We start from the raw sequence: 21,452 nt of genomic DNA on the forward strand, positions 1-21,452 counted from the left end.
TTCTACCTTTAAAATTAAATAAAACAAACATCAGGGTTGTTGGTTGGTTTCTTCCCCCTCATCAAAATTACTCTGACTGGTAATAGCTACAATCTCTATCACCTGCAGGCAAATCTAATTATTTCTGTAGTTTACATATATTTCTGAGGTTTTCACCAACAGCATGTAATATGACATATTAAAATGTATTTATTTGATTCGTGTATCAAGGACCAGGCACACAACCCCCCACTTACTATGCTGACCTAAGGAATAAAAGCACCAACAGCCAGAAGCAGTAACATATTGAAACTATCACAACTCAATGAAATTGCTGTGCCTATGCTCCTCTCAATATTGAAGCCAGACATCTTATAGCCCTCTAGTGAGAAATCCCATTCTTTCTAACATTTAATCTTCCTAGAGTTCAACTTAAGGCTTGTAACAGTACATCCAGATTAAAACTAACTTATATCGTATTTGTGTCCATATATTCTATACATGCCACCATCCCTGTTACCAAAGGATTCTCTAATTCATCACAAGCCTTTAACTTCCTTCTCCTCACTTAAACAGTTCTGACTATAATTCCTTTTTCTTAATTTCAGCCGTTATTTAAAGTTAGTTCTAAGAAATCTGCAGTGGATCCCCACATTTGTCAGTTCTCCATTTAACTGTGTATTTGATGTGTACACAGTCTGCTGGCAGCACTGCTTGAGAGGACGCAGACGACCTCTTTCCAGAACACTATCATGGATCCTCTATTACACTTAATCCACAGTGGAATGATGAGGAGCATGTGCCAGGAGAGTATAATGATTTCAACCCCCAGTGATGGCACTTTTAGCCTCCACTGCTATGAAGTCAGCCAGCCTTTAAAGCACTTACGCTGTAACTGAAGGAACTCACCTACAATAGGTCTTTTGGGCAAGCAACCACTTACATAGATTACTTCAAAGACATTAAATCTCTAACACTAAAACTCAGTTTTAATTTATTACCACCAGCAATGATTATTACGTTTAAGATCAACTCCTAACTTTAGTGTGACATTTTGTCACAGGCGAGACTTCTAAAACCAGTAAAGATAGAACAATTTAGAAAACAACACTTGAGTCTCTGAATACTTCACATATTTCAGGCTCTGAATCAAGGAATTTAGGTACTGAAGTCCTACGTAAGTACACGTTTTTGGAGTTGGGATATTAATCATGACTATTTATTTTTAATAAAGCACCAAAATGTACCAGCTTCTCAGTGCTGCCATGGCAATCAATACACTGGTAACATGGCAAGATTTACAATATGAAGAAAAGCTGATCAAACAAAGCTGAAACAATGCAAACAGACCCACATTGCTCATTCTAGCCATTTTTAGCTATTTCATTGACACTGGCAGCCAGAGCAGTAAAACAGCTACACTGATGTGGAAAGACAGGGTAAAGAAACTGAAACAGCATGTACAAGAGCTTTCATATGGTAAATTATGTCATAAGTAACAGCAGTAATGTAAGAATTAAAGCACTTGGGTCAATTTAAGTATTTACATAGAATTCAGCAGTGAAGCAGTTACAGTCGACTACATTTTTAGCTACAAGATCAGTTTAAAGTTTTTGCTTTAAGAGCTGCTGGTTACTGACAACTCACAGAAGTTGATTTGGTTAAAAATGCACAGGCAAATTGATTCATAGCAAAACTGTTGAACAGCAACTCATAACTTCTGCTTTGGGTTGAGGTGGTTTGTTTTGGAAGGGTTAAGATATACAATCCTACAGAATCTAAGATACAACAAAATCTTACTGGTTGTTAGATCCTTCCTCATCCCCGCTGGGATTGTTTGCTTCATTGTTACAGCCCAGTCTGTGTTGCTGTATGTGTTTAAGATCGTTATCTAAGCTGCTCTGCAGGTCGAAAAGGTGCTGTTCCACAGCTGCTCTGATTGTTCTCTCTAAAATGCTGCAGGGAAAAATGACAGAAAGTTCATATTAAGAACTCTCCTTTTGCATTGATCAATATGCAGAAAGGTGGAGATAAACTTTATACACAACAGGAATCTTTGATGACAAGAGACTCACTTTTCCAGAAAGGCAGTAGAAATTACTGCACCTATCTTTTATTTCATAAGATTTACATAAAGTATTATGAAATCTATTTAAAAGTAATTAACACATTACAGTTACTTATTTTTTTTTAACAACATAAAGTTTTCTTAAAGCCTAATACATTAATGTGCCAGTAAAATCCTGTGTCTGTAAGAGGTAAGAGTGAACCCTGGCACAGGTACCACTTCAGCACAGCTGGCTGCAAGCCCTCCTGGACAGGGCTGTGATCTTAAAAGGCAAGAGCCACAAACAGCAGAGACAATGAGCAAGTACCTGATGAAGAACACAGGATATACCCAAAGATACATCAAAAAAAGTACTGCACTGTTTAAAAACAGTTGACTCTGTTAAGTGTTTCTTAGCCAGATTATCCAAAACACACAATCAGGCCCATCAAAAATCCTCCTGTAAGAGTCTTAAACTATTTTATCCCATTTTTAACTCTGGAATTGTGCATTTATTTTCCCCTCAGCATTACTACACAGAGTTTCCACTGAACTGTACTCAATATTAACAACTAGAAGTAGTGCTAAAATACAATGTGAATGCACACAATTTCCACTGAACTGTACTCAATATTAACAACTAGAAGTAGTGCTAAAATACAATGTGAATACACACGATTTCCACTGAACTGTACTCAATATTAACAACTAAAAGTAGTGCTAAAATACAATGTGAATGCACACAATTTCCACTGAACTGTACTCAATATTAACAACTAGAAGTAGTGCTAAAATACAATATGAATGCTATCAAGATCTTTAAAAGTCAATCTATGATGTATCCAAGCGTAAAACCAAAGTGTTTCAGAATCTAGATTCTACCACACTGTGCTCTCATGCTTCTGCAGTCAACACTGACATTTTTACTGCATTAGTGTTAAATGTCATAAGTGAAATACTTCATGCTAGAATATGTTCATTCATAACTGTAACCATCAAACCTACTGCATTTCCTTCTCTTGAAAGCAGACATATCTTTTACGCACATTCGAGTAACAGCACAACTCAAACTTTTCATTGTACTTACTCTGCAGAGGCTGGCAAGATACTTATGGGAGAGATGTGAGCACTGCAATAAAGAAAAGGAAGTTAATGTAATGCAAAAACTTACCACACTAAATAAAAGTCTTGAAATCAACAGGACACAACTTAGAAAATATTTAAAGACTGCATGTAATGCAGCTAATAAAACAAATATGTAAAGAAAACACTGATTTGCACTCCCTTTACTGTTTAGATTAAGGAATCTTAAAGATCGCCATCATAAGACAGAACGTTGTAGGAGTAGCAAAGCAGATTTGTCTCTCAGTACGTTATGAAGCCATAAGCTCTCAGAAGTACAGTCTTTCCCATGGGAAATACTAATCACTTAGTCTCCAAAGATTTCCTGACACCTGGCTTAAGAATGCAGATTTTAAGCTTGCTGCCTAAAGCACATTCCACATCACTCTGCTTTCTTCGGCAGTTGCAATCCATAAGAGCTGCTTCCCTGCGTGTCGGGCTGCTGCCTCACTTTGCTCTGCACCATTCAAGAGATGTGCAGCGCCCTCCAAGGACAGCTACAGCATTTCAAGTCCAAGGCAGGTGCCTTCCAGAGGTTTTGAAGCAGGAGCCTGCTGTCTGGAGAACAGCACAAGCCACTTCAGCCTAGACTATCAAACTCTTGGGGATGGTGGTGATCAGTGTAACTAACACAAGTTAGTGGTCCCAAATTAATATGATCAGAATTCTCCAATCATAAACAAAATGTTTAACTTTTAGACAAAGTGATGATAAATATGCTAAATACAGAGTAAAAGATTAAAACCTTACTGTGAACAGCTATGAGGTATAACTTACATATCCCATTTAGAACAAAAGAAAGAAATACTAACTTCATTTCAACTGGTAGGTAGGGAGGGAAGCAAACAAATGCTTCCTATTACATATAACTAAGCTCAAAAAGCTGAAGCCCAACCTTTTAGCCCACCCATTACCACGCAACAACACTGCTGACACCCGCAGCTGATTTTAAGTCTTATTTCCATGAATGCATAAAGTAAAGTCTGAATACAAAGGAGCTTCCCACTGCACTGGAGCTCAACAGGTACTCTGCCAGATACTCTGATCCCAGCCTGCCTTGCACTAAAACACAGAGATGGTCTCCCTCCTTACCCAAGAATAGTTTTAATGCAGCAAGGAGGTCAGACTTTATCAAGTTTAGTAGTAGTTCTACCACCAGAGAGTAAGGTAAGTACACCACCTCAAGCAGACTGGTTTTCTCTTCCTCTCAGCAGAGGAAACACAAACAATAAAGGATCTCCATTGAAACACTTGCTGACAGGGAAGTGGTTAAAGCATTTCTTTAAAAATAATGATGTACGTTTGCCTTAGACAACTTGTCCGGGGACACAGCACAGCACTGATTGCAAACCCCACCATGGAACAACTGCACAAGCAGGTGCCCACACGAGCTTTTCTTAATGGAAACTTGATTTTGAATCAAGCTCATTTTGATGGGTGCATTTGCCTTGGTGGAAAACCAAAGCAGATCCAGATCTAAATGCTCTGACAGAACAGGCAGCTCTAAACTACCATTTCAAACCAGAGTGCTGCATAGCTTTGGAGAATTAAAACACCTGATACAGAAGTCAGATCTTGCAGCCACTGATTTCAGAGCTGCTGGATCAGACACCTGAGGGTGAACACAATGGCACTTTGGTTGTTTTCTTTCAAACTAAGGAACAGCAAGAAAAAATTTACAACTTAATATATCTACATTTCATTGATATTTCTATGCACAGAAGTTTCAGCACAGCCCTACTACTGGTACGAAGCAAGATCTTTGATAAACACATTTTGATTTGACCATACTTGAAATCACAAAAATGAAGACATGAAGCTGTGAGTAAGTTCAGCTTCACAAACAAGAGAAAAGAGGAACATGAGCAAAAACATCAGTGAACATAACAGATTTCAAACCATAGCACCTATCTCAGTGTTTTCAGGAAGTTCTACATTATAAAAGGTATGCTCACATTCTAAAAGTACTAATACACAACTGCATACACTGGAATCAATTTACTATTAACACACAGTTACTCCTAGGACAAGGCAGGGGGGAGAAGGTAATCATAGCACAGAACACTGCACTCCAGTTGTAAAAGAGAGCAAAAGAAGTAATTCAGTCAAGGGCACAAGTACAAACACTATTTATAGTAAACTGATGACCTGGAATCCTTTTGTTCTACCACTTCAGACAATGAGGAACTGTGTCAAGAATGGGGAGAATCAAATTCCCCTCCAAAGAATCACAAAGATTTCATACATGGTTCACAACACAATTTTCCATCTTACTGTGTAACCTTCAGGCCCCCAGCACAGGATCATTGCTCAGTGTCCCCATTAAACACCTTTAGATACATTAGAGGTACTCAGCAAAAGATCTGCATAAATCAGCAGTATTGCAAAGCCTTTACAATCCTCTTACTACATACAGGATATCTTCAACTAAACCCTTCAGCAATTAAGTGCTTTTTGAAAGAAATGTGTCAATGGCTCTTAAGTGAAAATACAACCCAACTTCCCCACTGTGCTACTACAGCTCAAGGATACTTTATAAAAGCTGTAAATTATACTGCTACACAGAGCCGCTACACGCAGCATGACACAGCAAGACACACAAAGGTAAACAGCTTGGTTTCCTAATGCTAACCCAGTCCTGAGAAGCCCTTTCGCACTGTCTCCCAACCCATAGAAAGTTACAGTGAAAACACACCTGAGAGAGAAAAATATATTAACCAGAGAGAAACCAGTTCAAACTTTTCCTTAGTAATTCACACAGTTTGTTATTTCTAATTAAAAATATCAGTTGTGACTATTTCATTTCATGCTATCTCCTAAAACCATTTAATCTCATGCAATTTTCAAGTTAAATAAAGTCTTAATTTGCAATCAAAGCAACGCTTTCCTTTCATATATTTACCTGTGCAGCAGAACTTTACAGGCCATGCTGATGATTTTTGCTATCCCAAACGAGCACTTCATGTAAAACTGCTTCATTTGGAAAGCAGCAAAGCGTGGTGCTGGCTGCTGGCTGTGCATGCTGCTCGCTCGGCTTCAATGGCTGCTTGTCAGGCAGCACTTCTGGAGTGCTGCACTAAACCCTGCAGTCTAACTAGAAATAGACTGCAACATGAGGTCACTCCTGACAATAAGCTGCCCAATCAACACTTGAAAGCTTCCCCAACATGTTGTTGACAGATTTTCTAGGTAGGGATGAGTATTGGGATGGTAAAGAGAGCACTGGATTAAAACAATAACCTATTTTCTAGCCATTCAGGCAGTTGTAACGTTTGGTCAGCTTTACTACAGATGCATTTTGTCTCGCTTTGTTGCTGTTTACTGTTATTGCCTCTCTCTCACTGATCTAAATAGAAATAAAAAGCATTAACAAATATCACCCAAGCAGCGAGGATGTGACCCTTATCATTGATTTAATATAGGTCAACTTGTTTATAGAACTTGCAACTTGTCATATCTCATATTTTTACACGTATCATTTTGAAAAGCCCAAAGAATGTCTCAAGAGTTTTTCCATTAGGCTCCTGGCTGGCAATATTTAAGATGAATTGCAAAGAGTAAAGCAAATGCTGTTTGGCAAAGTGCAGTGATTAAATGTTTGGAATAATGATAGAGAAGGATTCTAAAGTGATTATTTGAAGAGCCCGTCTTGCCAGTCAGCTGCAGTGCTGAGTCAGAGATTCCTTCCTCCAAAAGTCAGGACAGCAAAACCAGGAGAGCCTAGGGAAAAGGCTTCTGGTAACAGAATACCGTGTTTCCTTTACATGCACAATGTCAACTCACAAACACTCCCCTCTGGGGTAATGGGCTGAAAGAGCACTCCACAGGTTTATTTTAAATACCTCTTTCAAGCAGTCTCTAAATCAAACTGCATTAATGATTACCCACATTCGCACCCAGTTTCTCTCGAACTCAAATTAACACCACGCAGTGCATGAAGGTCAAGTGTTTCAGCAAGAACAAACATGAGAAAAAAGCTAGTGAGCAAAGTTATAAGGCAGTTATAGTCTAGATAACTAGAAGGAAGGTCTATACTGCATTGTATGGATCAAGATACCCAACCTTTAACATGCAGTACATGCAACCTCAGTGCTGTTTTCCTTGTCTCCACAAAGAGCCTAAAATATACAGATTGTTCGTCCCCAAAATTTGACAGGAGCAAAGAAGCCACAAAACTACAGGTTAAGAAACTACATGAATCACGTCTGAGATCTGCTCCTCTTCCTCCTTCCTTTACAAGCTGCTGCAGGCCCTATGTCAAGACAAACAGCTGCATAAAGCTGCATCAACATTTGCTTTTTTACTTGCATTTTGCATAAATAAAACAAAGGACATTAAATACATATTATGAAAGGCTTTACGTTTGGAAACATACAGTATTTATGGTGGTTAAAGGTTTAATAAAGCACAGTCTCACTGTATTTTCTTGTTTCATGTTTCCTGCAGTTCTGGTTTTACAGTCACAACTCTTCTTCTGCAGGATTCCTCGTTATCCTTCCCCACAGAAATTATGGAAAATGCCAACCATAATTAAAGCCTATTAAGGTTTAATTAACCCTAAACATTGAGGAAAGATGGTTTTCTCTTCAGGCTATCAAAATTAAACTCTCAAACATGTTGAGGTTGTCACTACTGCTGTGCTTCCACATTCCACAGGCAGCTAAAGACCTGTGAATACCTGTGAACAGCTAAACTGCTTTACAACCGTAATGGTAGAAATTCCAATTACAGCAACTTGTTTTCCATTTAACTCAAACCAAGATTAAACACCTCCATTACTGACAAGGATAATTGTTAAAATAGAATTTCAATTACAGAACAAAAATGTTTCTTTATTTTCTATTTTACAAGTTCCTGCAGTGAAGCAGAAGGAAGTTTGCAGCCATGCACCTCAACAGAACCCAAAATACACATTCTTGAGACTACCGAGTCTTAGGCAGAACCTTATTTGTGATTCTCTCTGCATCTCTTCTGCTTTCAGTCATGCTTTTAATATAGACTCTTTCCTCATCCCTCCCCACAAGTTCTTACATGCAATACCCATAAAAAAACACATGCTGCAAAGAGGAAAAGGTAAAATTCACTCTCTGTAAAATGTGAACTCTAAGTAAAGCAGACTTAAAAATAAAAACTTGCTTTCTACAAGCAAATACAATATAAATCTGTGCATTACAAATGCACACAAATGAGCTCTCAAAGGGAAACACAGTTTTAAGTATATGCATCTCCTTTATGAAGATTGGTCTTAATTAAAAGCTGAATCCCACTCCAATGCTTTATTCCACTTTGCAGCTCCCAAACCTGCTCCCAGCCCCCAGCCAGCAGAGCCTATCTGAAAGATCTCTCTACAGAATCTGGCCCTTGGGCAGGTATTGCAGGGCCCTCCAGCTTCAGCAGCTGTTATACTTGTTTGGACAACACGAGACCTTGGCTTCCTATGCATTTTTCTAATAACCTTTTCTAGAAGGCCGTTAACAAATAAACCTCAACTTATGTATAGGTGCCAATTATGTCACTCCTATACTGATGTAACAAACATCAGCCTCCGAGATAAATTTAGTTAGCAGAGTTTAAATTATCTGAAGATCACTCTTGAGGTGTTTTACAAGTACATGAACAAAGCAACTTTCAGAAAACAGGGAACTCAGAGTCTTCATTTCAGCTCATATTAAAGTGACTTTCTGGACCCTCAATTCAACAACCCACTCTGTGAAGTCTCATACATAACCTTACAAAAACCATCTCTGAAGCGTTCAAGATTTCCTCCACATTGCTCCTACTAAAGGCCTTTCTAGAACCTATAAATACCAACCTAAAAATCATTAGTGATCAGTACTACCCAGCTCTCCCACTCTCCTTTTGGTTATATGTAGTTCTCTCTTCATCCCCAGTGTTTTCTTTCTCTAGCATATTTTCAGGAAGTAATCACATCTATAGACTCTTCATTACAATTGCTGAATGCAATATATTCCACCGAATGCTAGTGAAATCAGAAAGTATTTTCCCCATTTAACAGCCAACAAACTGGGCATAATAGACACCTGGAGAAACAAATTCTCACAGGTTTAGACAATAAGGAGGGTTGCACAAGGACAGCTCTGCTGACCAGCACTTGACAAGAAATAGCTCCAGGATTTCCCACTGAAAGGGAGCGGTGGAAAGACTGTTCCGAATCGGTTCACATCTAAAAATATTCACATTCTTTTTATATTTCTCCTATAAAATTCACTGTTCAAATACAGCTTTACAGTTTCACTACAATATGCCCTTTTTCCCTTTCTCTGCATTAATCACATTGTTAATCCCATCTGTGTTCTACAGGCACTTCTCTGCTGAATTTGGGAACAGTGATTTTATTTTTGTATTGTACTATTTATTTCTGTATTTTACTACAACGATAACTTACTTAGAAAGCTTCAATTTGTAGACACACCACTCAAAAGCCTGACAGCTTCCCTCAGACAGAACAGACGATACTTCAGACTCTAAATCCAAACTCTAAAGCAGGAACAGGTTACCTTGTTGATGCTGTAACACTCCTGGAATCCGAGAGACTCCCTGTCATATCTAGATGCACCACAGCCGGCCTTTCAACAGGTTTCTCTGTGCCATCTTCTGGAAGTTCTTCAGACTGCTCAAGCTTTACATCTTCCTCCTCTTCCAAGAGGTCATTGATCTAAAAAGGATTTAATCACAGTTACTGGCTGGAAAAGATCTTTAAAGAGGCCCAAGGAACTAAAAGAGCACGAGAGGTTTAAAAACAATGTACGTGTAAGAGGTGAACATTTTTCAGATTTAGAAAGAGACAGAGACACTAGACTTGCTTTTATGTTAAACCATATATTCCATGTCACTAAAAAGCTACAGAACTCTTTTGAAACACTGGACAAAAGAGAAGCACCTGAAGAGAAGTACCTCTAATGCAGTAAATGAACACAAGCAGAATCAAGACAAAAATATCCCAGCCAGGCTGAAGTCATGAGGCACAGAGCCTTTCTTCCTTTATATATGAAACAGAGCCAATTCTCCTCTATTCCATAGGAAGCCTTAATCATACATGAGAAGCATTTTCAAATGCTTTATGGAAAGCAATATATAAGTCTAAGAATCCAAACTTTAAGGTATTGAATGAATACTTCTGAAGGCAAATATAAGAATATTGAGAAGCTTCCCCAAAGACTCTTGTCTATTTTTGTTTCATTTCCAAACACAGATGCGTTTACTGAAGCAGTACGATACAGGCACTTTAAAAGTAAAACATAGCCACTGACACCTCAGTACAGCACCTTCCCTTTTTACAAAGCAACTATGTTAAAACCATAAACAGGTAAACACAAAGTTACTCTGTTTGATTGCAAAGCCCCTGTGATTGATTACTGACCTCCTAAACTTGCAAACCCAAACATTAAAGCAGCAGCAGCCTCAAGAATATATGCTTTATATCACATTCTGCATGAGTATAAAAGAAACTCTCTGAATTAAGAAAAACTGATACTTTACACAGAAAGCAGAGAGGAGCTGCCTATTTTTCAAAGGGGTGTAATGTGTTACATGGAAATACATCCAGGTCAAGAAACACACTTATCCCTGACTTTCCTGTGTAATTGCAAGAGGATGTGGCAGTGGCCCACAGGCAAGCGCAGCCACACACAGTGGGGCTGCACACAGTGGGGACAGGGCCTTGCTGCACCCCACACACTGGCCTGGAGGGAGCAGGACCCAGCAGCAGTGCACTGTTGACATCTGGTGGAGACACCAAGCATTAAAGTGATGCCCCACCCGGAAAAAAACAAAGCTAAAACCACACACCAAACAGGCTGCTATGCTTGGGAAACCCTGCTAAAACACAGAATGACCCACACACAAGTCAGCCATTACAAAGCATGAGAGCAGACTAATCATTCTTTAAAGAGCAGTCACGCCAGCTTCAGGTGACAGCCCTCAGCCCGGCTGCAGAAGATACAGCCCAGCTTTATGCAACAGCTTCCTGCTCACAGCAGAGCTGTGGCAGTTCTCAGTGCTAGACACACTCCTGCAAAGAGCTGGAGACAGCAAACACTGCGAAGCTGAAGCACTTTGCTATAGGAGCGAGCAGAGCAGAAGCTGCTCAATCCAGAACATGCTGCCCACGCTTGGCAGAGCTGCCCAGTAGGTGAGAGAGGTGTCTCCTGCAGTCAAGAGGAAGCAATCAGCTACCCCAGGACTTGTCTTACCTGTCTTGCTAGAGGAGGGGTTCATGGCACAGTGAGGCTTCAAAAACCTCAGTGTTTCTCGTTACCTTCCTTAGCAACTGCTGTTACTTACCCCTTTTTCCTCTTCAAAGAAAATATACCACTTAAGCCAACTGAATATGAGAAAATTCATAGTTTTTATAGCTTTCTGTATTTCCGAGGAAGTGTTTGAGCCAAGATTTTGTTAATAAATCCACAAACCTGGCTTTGATAATACAAAAAAAGTGTTTCTTCCATCATTACCACTTATACACCATGACTTGCTAGAATTTAAAACATCTGTGAACATAAGAAGAATACTAGATTTTCATTTCCCTTAACACCTCTCCATCTCTGTATTTATACAGATATTCATATATATCCCAGCATGACATGGTATTTTACTGCACAGAGTTAAATTTGTTGTGAGGAAAGGCAGAAGAGTGACACTGGATACCACCAACCACATGGAGAGGTGCATCTGACAAGCCTGGCAGTTGAATACTGGGACCCAGAGGATTACTGTTCTATTTGCCTTTTTTCTCCAATTTTAACACTCTTCCCCACTGATATCAACAATTTGTTTTGAAGCCTTAGAATCAGAAACACCATTCAAGAAATTCTGGCACAGGGAAACACCACTGATAACATCATCAAGTGGAGTGCGAGACCCTGCATGCTCCTCTAAGACACACCTGGATGTATTATTGACCAAGATAGACACTAGCATGGCTCTGCATTCACTTGAAACCCAGTTCTCCAGTCCTAAAAAGGTAACTCAAAAGCTGTACTGTTTATGTAGCATATTTGTGTTGGGCAGGATATCACTGTTGGTCCAGTGCCAGTGTATGTTTCTCCATAGCATAGCTATACAATTCCACAAGCATGCCTATGTTTGGAAAACTCATATGGAAATGCCACATTTTGTCAGTTTGCAAGAAAGAGAAAGGCATAATAAAGTTATATTTCAACCTATATTTCATAAACATAAATGTGTATAACAGATACTTAAGTGATAACATATTGCCATTTAAAATATTCTTACCTGCTCAGTTACTGAGCTTAAATCATTGGTGGATGAAAAATCTTCCTCTTCATTTTCAAAGAATTCATAGTAGTTCTCCAGAAGCCCTGCCATTATTCTGCTCACTAGTTCTTGTTCTTTCAGATCCTCCACATCTGTGTAAATGCTAAAGATTTCAACACTGGGTTAATTTAGAGACATGAATTCAACTGTTTCCCCAAAGACTCCTGTGAATGACTTCTATGACTAAAGGCTGCACTTCACACCATTATCCCTAATCCATTCACAGAACACAAGAGAACTTTCAGTGTGCCTTCACACCAGTGCATTATAGAGCTTTATACTAGCTTACATTTAAAAGTGACAAAGTACTATTTTGTCAATTAACTTTTCATGAGGAATATCTAAAATGTAAGTATTTTCCTACAGAGGGGAATCCCAGGATACATTTATACCAGAAGACCTTTCTCACTACAAATAGCAATCTTAGAGGCTATCTCTAAAAAATGTGAACCTCAGTATTATTACAGTAATGCAACAACCACATCACTGGTTTCTAATGCCACAGCTCATAGACAAGCTGTTGTTTACACCTGAGCAAAAATTGCAAGAGAAAACTGGGCTGAGGGAGTGGGGGGGAACAGAAAGAAAGATGCTGCCCAAAACATATTCATAGGAACATAAACTGGTTTGGGTTGGAAGCACCTTAAAGCTCATCCAGTTCCTACCCCCTGCCATGGGCAGGGACACCTTCCACTAGAGCAGGTTTCTCCAAGGCTTGTCCAACCTGGCCTTGAACCCTGCCAGAGATGGGGCAGGCACAGCTTCTCCAGAAACTTCATCTTGTGTACTTGCTACTGTTACTCATGGACTAGAAGTAAGTTCACACTACAGATACACTCTGTCAAGCTCACACAGGAACACCACATGAACTTTAAAAACCAACTTACTGAAAAACATCCGGGCCAAAGACTGCAGCTAAAGAACTCGCTGACCAGATTTCTTCATGATGAGATGCTACATTAGCTAAAAATTTACACAGAAACTTTAACAAACTGTAATTAACAGGCGGAAGCTGCTGCAAGAGGAACCTCAACTTTCTTCCAAATTCATCTTCATTATTATAATCTGGAAAACGTAATAAAAGTATTTTAATCACAGAAATAAATATCTGCTTTTGCACATTTAATATTGACTGATTTTTTGATTGCAACAATAATTACTTGCTTCTGAAGTACAAATGACTGGGACAGAATATAACCTAAACTGGCAGCATTTGACTTGTGTTGGTTTGTCTGAGATTCCATTACTAAATTTCTCCATGGAAAAAGGAAAAAAACCAACCCAATACTCAACAAACAAGCAACCAGGCAAACAAAAACCAACCCAAGCCACATATCTGAAGGGTAGTTACAGTGGTGGCACTTCATAACAATCTATATGTCCCTGCATTTCATCCTCTCATTTCAGTCTCTGGGTTAGTCCCTTACTCTCTGATCTCTTCAGGAGAGCCTGAGAGCTCCTTTCCTGTTCTATCTTCTTCAGTGATGTCAGAGGTCTGGATGGGTGGTGAAGAGATAGGGGTACATAACAAAAATCACAAACCCTTGCCAGTCTTGTTTCCATAGCACAGAACCATCAGATTACTTTCTCTAATGATGAACTGTAAGTTTAATTTCTTCTGTGAAACAAATTGATAACCTAAACCAATGACTTCCACCATATTCTCCTCTGTAAGTCCAGTTTAGCATGTTTTCCCCAGTTAATGCTGATTACATAGGCCAGCTTCTCCATATCCCTTCATTTTACCCCTTGCACAATTGCTTTTCAGAAAAGCTCTAGAGACAGCAACAGCTCTAGAGACAGCAACAGCTCTAGAGACAGCAAGCTAGCTTAAAACCTAAATTCTTCCTGTTTCAGACAAGCTTCTTTGCCACTTCTTCCTCTACAGGCACCCCATTCTCAGCACTCTGCTTCCTTTTGCAACACTTAACTGATAAATACAAGCAATCTCAATACAATCATCTAACATGTACTTAGCTTGAAGCTTGTTGATTCCTTTTCAGACCTGAGAAAGGCTCACCATAAACTTTCTCATTCTCACCCCACATTTAACTACATCCTTCAGCAAAGCATCTCCCTGTCAATCTGTTACATTATAAGCCCTACAAGCAACAGGGTTCAAAGAATTTACAATTGTTTGTACCTAACAGAGAAATTCCATATAAAGGAAATGTTGGGAAAGCCAAAATGGGAGAAAACTTGGTACTAACAGACCCCCATCCTTTCTCAGGATTCGAAATCTCAGTTCTTAGATCAGTCAGAAAGGAAAGAAGACACCTGAAGATGATGAGCAGCTGCTGAGTCCTTAATGTCAACTCCAAGTAGCAAATTCCCTTCTGTACATGTACAGCAAGCAATACCAAACAGTAACATGCAGGACTTCATTTACCTAGACACAGGTAATGCCTACAGTATCTGAATACACATAACCAGGCACAGAAAAATACTTCTTCCTGGAAATTGAGCTATGTCTATCAGACAGTGAAAAAGCCAAAACCTGAGTAGAGGAAACTGAAACTCTAATTTTAGTATCAGGAAACAGCATTTAAAGGTTCATGTGTTCCGATTTCCATGGTGCAGATAGCTTTAGATCTTTCTGAAAATCACTTTAAACTTTAAAGAAAGACAGTAAAGAAAATAAACTGCAAGTTAAAGAGAAGCTTTTCTGTGTATTTGACAGAGAGGAACTAAATGGGATTTACATGCTGAAGAAAAACTCTTTTCCCAAATCAACCCCCATGTAAAAAAAAATAATCTATTTTTACATAGTCATCTATTAAAAAAATGGAAAAAAGCCAATTTTCACACTGTATTTTACAAGTCATAGAAGGGGATTAAACTGTCATACCCAGGGATTCCACCTCAATCCTATTTCCCGTCATGATATTGCAAATCAAGGTGCACAGCAGTATTAGCTGAGCAACCAGCAGCATTCTGCATTACTGTCTTAACCATCCTGTCATTTATTATCTTTTTCAGGTTTACTAGCTGCTGAGGTCCAAGGAACCATAACATCAGCAACACAACCCAAAAAGCAGACATATCACTAACGAGATTCCCTGTCCACTTCAGTTTCTCATTACTGCACAGGACAAGCAAACAGAACTTCAGCCTTAACAAAGTTCTGTGATCAACAGCTTCCAAAAATTGTTTCTAGCACAAGACTTAGTGCCTCACACATCAGTGTTCAGGCTCTGCTCACCAGCTATGCACATAACCACCCCACACTCAACATTTCAGGATATGGGGGCTACCAAAGGAGGAAAATGAAGCAGCTTCACACTCTAAAAGATGACCCACCAGTTTAGCAGTTGGTAAATACAGAGTAACAGTGTACAAAAACCATGCTATATTCACTCATTCCACGAACCACTGAACAAACTGGACAACCATGAACACTACCAAGTTCTTATGAGGAATAAACTCAACAACCAAAACGTGCAACTTCCAAAGCAGAACAAGCCCAGCACTTGAAGCGAAGTATGAATTGACACTGGAAAATGAGCAGCACCCCTACAGAGCGACAACCAGCAAACCCCTCAGTTATGTCACAGGGTTGCAGAGCTCTAACAGCAACGTACCCTTTGAGGACATTACTAAGGTAGTGCTGCAAGACAAGCTTTTTCACTAGTCAAGTTATGAATCAACTCCAACAGCACTCAAGACAGCAGAGGCCAAAAGACTCAGGAGACTGGATACAGACAGACAAGCTGGGAACTGGTAAGGAAAATACCGTGCCAGCATATGGGTATCAATGTGAAAGGGCAAGGTCTTGCAGGGTATGAAAAAACATATTTAGTCACAACAACATGCTGCTGACAGGGCAGGGGCGTTCCTCCTACAAATGAGTTTTAAACTGAAAAAAAACCCACAGTGGGAGGGAAAATACAACATGAGCATAGGGCTTGAGATCTCTTCTCTAGTATACAAAAACTTTAATAGCTAGGAAAGCATAGGCAGAGTAAGAGAAATTAAGAGGAAATAAGAGAAAAGCAGACAAAAGCATTCCTAGTACTTTGAAGCATCAGTAGAAGATGTCACACAACTTTGGTTCCAGTAGCTTTGACTAGTGTCCCAGTATTCATGCACAAGAACATGGAACACTCAGAATTAATCAGCATATGTGGCAGCTCACTGTTTTCCACTATGATGGATGAACTGTGCCTTTGAATGAAGTCTGAGCTTCCTAAAGAGTCCTATTTATTTGGGGTTTGTGCTAAGAAAAGGTTATTTCAATGCCTCCTGATACACACATGATTACACAGAGCACCAAAGACACCCCAGTGCCCCTACAAATCTCCATTTAATACTGTTTTTTACTCTTAAAACAATGCAAACATTGAATCAAAAATAATTATTACCTTGAGAAAGTTGCATTAAATGTATGTGCAAACTGCCAGGGATGACTGGCTCTGGAAGTTCTTGAAGAAAAAACCTAAGAAGGCTGATAGCTGAGGGTACATCTGCTTCTTTAACCAGGTCCACATCTTCTCCATTATCATATCGTTGCCGAAGCCACTCCACTGTCTCGGCATTCCCATTGACTTGAAAAAGTCCTTCTTGTTCCAGACCCCCTGAATTAGAAAGAAATTGCAGAAATAAACTTTTAGATCTAGTATGGACAAATATTGCAGAAAATACTGATAACCAGATATGCACAATTCATACACCGACTGAAACACTTCCTGGACAACAGTTTTGCAAGACTTCAGCAGTCCTTTTCCCAGCAAATACATTCTTATGCCCAGCTAACAGTACAGGAAGCCAAGTGTTACAGTAGCTAAACCATATAATTTCCTATGAACTATCCTGATAAGCTGACTGCATTAGTCTCAGTTAGAAAAAAGTGATCATCAAATGTAACAGAAGGACTGAAGAAAGTGTGTATCACCAAAAAAGAATTCCAACTAAATCACATCCAATTAAATATAAGTAATTTTAGAAAAAAAGTACTCTTCAAAAAATACAGCTTACAAACCCCACAATTTATTCCGTAAGAATAACAGCTCAACCCATTCAAGTACAGCAAGATAATACATACCATGTTCCTCAATATAGTCCACCACATGGCGGACTATGAATGGAACCTCATTGTCTGGTTGCCCTTCTTGCTGCAGCTCATCAAGTGGAATTCCAAATATTTTGTTAGCAAGAACAGAGTTGCAGTTACTCAAGGAAGGGGAGGAGCTCTTCCTCATATCTTTTTGCAGCCAAAAATCAAAGCTGTCTTTTCTGTCAAGTAAGAGGAATTAAAACCAAAAATCATACTTCAGTGCACGCTGGTTTAATCACCTAATGCAAATACTCTTTGGTCTCTCTCAGTCTGTTGACTGATTTAATGACAGATTCTATAATGACACCAAGTACAGCTAACTAGTGAAACAACTATAACCAAGATAGATGTCATAGCCAATCCTCAATAGAGGACTAAGAAGAACACATACAGCAACAAAGAAAACTCAGAAAATTCTAGTTACAACGTCACTGCTTAAGTCCTAAGGTGTTTCAGAAGAGAAATTCTTCAATACATTTCCTGACAGTATTTATCGGTCAGGCCTTGGAAACCCACCACAAAAACCTCTGAAGAGGAAATTAAACTAGTGGGTCATACCAAACCAAACCCACTGGTTTTAGTTACGTGAAATGATAAAGTATTTTGTGGTACTCAGTTCCACTGCAATCAGCTTCTAATATATTCAGTATTTTACAGTCTGTACAATAGAGCTTTCAACACCTGCATCAAATTAAACATTTAATAAACATAAACCCCCAAAATTAGTCTCTAGATGCTCAGTGATACCATTCTTCCCACCATGCAGAAGCTCCAGCTTTATCTGCAAGTCTTTGCTTCATAAAGGATCTAAGTAGATACCAAAGGTATTACCAAAGACAGTGTGTTTCAGTTAAACTGTTAACCTGTCAGAACCAAAATATTTCCTTTAGCAAAGAAAAACCTGTCTTTCCAAAATAAATACTCAAAAAGAAAACATACTTGCTTAAATGCAAGCAGTCACTTTCATAGAGGAAAGCACACAGACCATGAAGTACAGACTGCTAGACAAAGCACTGCAACCAAACTTAATCCTCCGATTACTAATGGATTGATAAATTCTAACAGATGAGACACACTGAAATCCACACTTCTTTTTTAACAGCTTCAGTAAAGCAGATGAAGAAACCCACCTCAGAGTACTTAAACAGCCGAGTTTGAAAAGCGTTTTCTGCGCCAGCTGCCCTCACTGACCAAGCATTCTTTTGTCATTTATGGTTGTTTAAGATTATGGCAAAAGATCAGCCTGTAGTTCCTCATTGAAGAATAGCAGAACTCGATCAGTACTTCAGCAGTTAATCTGAAAATAAGCAAAATATTATCAGACCATAAAGTTTTCAACAGTTTCAAACTCAGTCACAAGTCTAAACATCACATTTGAGGAATTCTCCTTGTTAAATCATCCGTTTCTTGTTCTGATCAAGAAAGTATAAAGAGACCTCATCACACAAAAAAGCAAATCCCTTTCTTCACTTAGGAGTTAACCAAATGTAAAGCAAAAGCATGGGACAGCCAGCTAAGCCTTAGCAATTATGAAATGATTTTCAGACTCATTCATTCTTTTTCTAAAGAACCACGAAGGGTGTAGTAGCTTGGACAGAACTGTTTTATAGTACCTACCATACTAAAACATTTCATGCCTATAAAGTTTTTAGAAGGATCTCTGGCTTAACACCCCATCTTTAAATGGCATGATGAAAAACTAAATCCTAACCAAGGAACATAGAGTCAACTAGTTTTCAGTGGTACAGATCTAGGAAATCGATTATGTGTCCTAATTTCCAGTTCAAAGCCAGTCATCATGAGATATGAATACAGGAAACAACTTCCCCAATTAGGTTCCCTTGAATCAATCACATTTTTGCTACCTTTTAGAATCCCAACTATCTGTACATTTTTCAAGTCCTTATCTCTCAAAATAGCTGCAAACTACAGCAATTGCCTTTTGGTCTTGTGTGGTACTGAACATTTAAATTACAGCTTCATGACACAGTGGAGCTCATTTAATGCCCAGGTACAGCCAAAGGGTCATCTCAGCTCCTTAACCCCACCTATTACCTGTTCTAATTAAACTCAAACAACTGTAACTGGGCAAAACTAGCTTGAGACATACATATACACACACAAACACACCACCAAAGCTAGACAATAAAAAAGCTTTCCCTGGCTTTAAAACCTTCCATTTCATAATTTGAGATCAAGATGAGAGTTCAGCTGACAGACTTGACCCTCTCTTCGCTCCCGCACATTGGCTCTTGTTTCTATTCCACATCAGAAAAAAAATCAACTTCATCTTCACTTTCATCTTCACTTTCGAAGTCCTAACACCCACTACTCATTTCAGTACCAAAATGCCAGTCCATTGACTAGCCTGGGCCACCAGGAATCCAGAGCACTTCCAGTAGTCTGAAAAAACTGCCGTTTTCCTGCTCCAAATCCTCCCCACGCTGCACCCATGCGTTAACACTGAGCCGACCATAAGCTCTATGCAACACTGCTTCAAACTCCTCAAAATTTTCGTGCATTGAGGCCTAGAGGAAAAGAAGTATTTCACGCATAAAAGTGTTTAAATCTTTGCCTAATGATGTAAGCAATGCTGACCAATATCATCTCCTGTTCTTTGTCACCTGTCTCCATCTCTTGTACATTTCAATCAATTCCAACATATCATGCAACTTTTAAGATCTGAAGAGGCACACAGTCTATTTTCTGAAGTTCTACCAAAGTCAACCACGTATCCACAAGGAATCAGACAGGCTCATGTTAGTGGGGTTAATGGCAGCTGGGAAAAAAAACCTCTGATGGATCTGCCACAATGCTTCAGGCTGCCTTGCTCAAACCAACCAACCAACCTTCAAATAAACATCAAAACAATCATCACCCAATAAAAAGCAAATTAGAAGCAACCACTTCTTTATAATTCAGCACCAAATGAACAACCTTGTGGTCCAGCTTCCTTAACAAAGACAACTTTGTGCTTAGCTAGCTGACCTTAAAGCATTGCCATTTTTTCCGGGTGCTGCAGACAAACAGGCTACCTGAATATTAACTTCATTCAAGAGACAGTAAAATAGAACTGTTTCTGTTGTTTTTTTTTCGCTAGCTTGGCAATGTAACAATGAAGGCAAAACAGCCTGATTGTCTCCTTGTTACAGCCAAACCGGATTTACAACCCAAGCTCATACTTTAATCATAGTTTTATAGGGCTTATCATCATTCATATCGTATCACTGAAGGAAAGGCTCAGAAATTATTATATATCTTCTCTTCTTATATTGATCAACAGCTTTTCCACTTGGTCTCCCTTGACTCAAGATGTCCACCACTTTAACGCAGACAACATATGAAAATTGTGACAAGACATCTAACCCTCAATATTACTTCTAGAGTCTTTTACAAATCCCAAGCAAGCCTCTGGGGAGGGATTAATTTGGGGGTTTGTCTGGGGTGTTTTTGCCGTGATCAAACAATTTCAGAAAACAGGAAGTGTTACATTCAACTATCTGCAGCTTTGCCCCTTTTACCCTGATCCTTTTGAACATGTGCTTCCCAATTTCACAGCCTACATGACTCATAAGTCCTATCAAGGGAACCACAGTCATTAAAACAACACACCAGCTTGTGCTTTATTAGAAATAGTCTGGTTGCACCTTTCTCATCTACCTCCCCCCTTGTTACTACAAACACTTACAAAGATCTCCTAAGCTACACTGATGCTCTACAAAATGTAGCTACAGAAAACAAAAAATACACCTTATTGTGACCCTCTTATAATTTTGAAACAGGCTGGGGAAAAAAAATACTATGCAAAATCCCCAAGAACCTTAAATGAGGGTAAAACACTGAGTTTCATTCCATGTATTTCAGTGCTCTTATCCCTTATTAAAAAAGATTTACTGGGGTTTTTGCTGTTTTGTTTGGGGGTTTTTTGTTGTTGTTGTTGTTTCTTTGATGTAG

General features: G+C 39.1%; 1 protein-coding gene across 4 annotated transcripts in view; it reads right to left on the reverse strand.

The window, feature by feature from the left end:
• FAM13B (family with sequence similarity 13 member B) overlaps positions 1–21,452 on the reverse strand; it is a 47,835-nt gene that overhangs the window by 18,786 nt on the left and 7,597 nt on the right. For all 4 annotated transcript variants that reach the window (XM_061352050.1, XM_061352051.1, XM_061352048.1 and 1 more), the window contains exons 2-9: positions 18,629–18,795; positions 17,487–17,677; positions 16,807–17,019; positions 13,333–13,510; positions 12,404–12,548; positions 9,667–9,824; positions 3,114–3,155; positions 1,780–1,935 (exon numbers count right to left, since the gene is read on the reverse strand). In XM_061352050.1, the coding sequence (XP_061208034.1) occupies positions 1,780–1,935; positions 3,114–3,155; positions 9,667–9,824; positions 12,404–12,548; positions 13,333–13,510; positions 16,807–17,019; positions 17,487–17,643 (1,049 nt within the window). In that variant the 5' untranslated portion in view covers positions 17,644–17,677; positions 18,629–18,795. The remainder of the gene's footprint in view (positions 1–1,779; positions 1,936–3,113; positions 3,156–9,666; positions 9,825–12,403; positions 12,549–13,332; positions 13,511–16,806; positions 17,020–17,486; positions 17,678–18,628; positions 18,796–21,452) is intronic.

The sequence above is a fragment of the Neopsephotus bourkii genome, unplaced genomic scaffold (assembly GCF_033783945.1).
Source record: "Neopsephotus bourkii isolate Nb327-2 ecotype Australia unplaced genomic scaffold, CSIRO-AGI_Nbou_v1 NB_620, whole genome shotgun sequence".
Lineage (NCBI taxonomy): Eukaryota > Metazoa > Chordata > Aves > Psittaciformes > Psittacidae > Neopsephotus > Neopsephotus bourkii.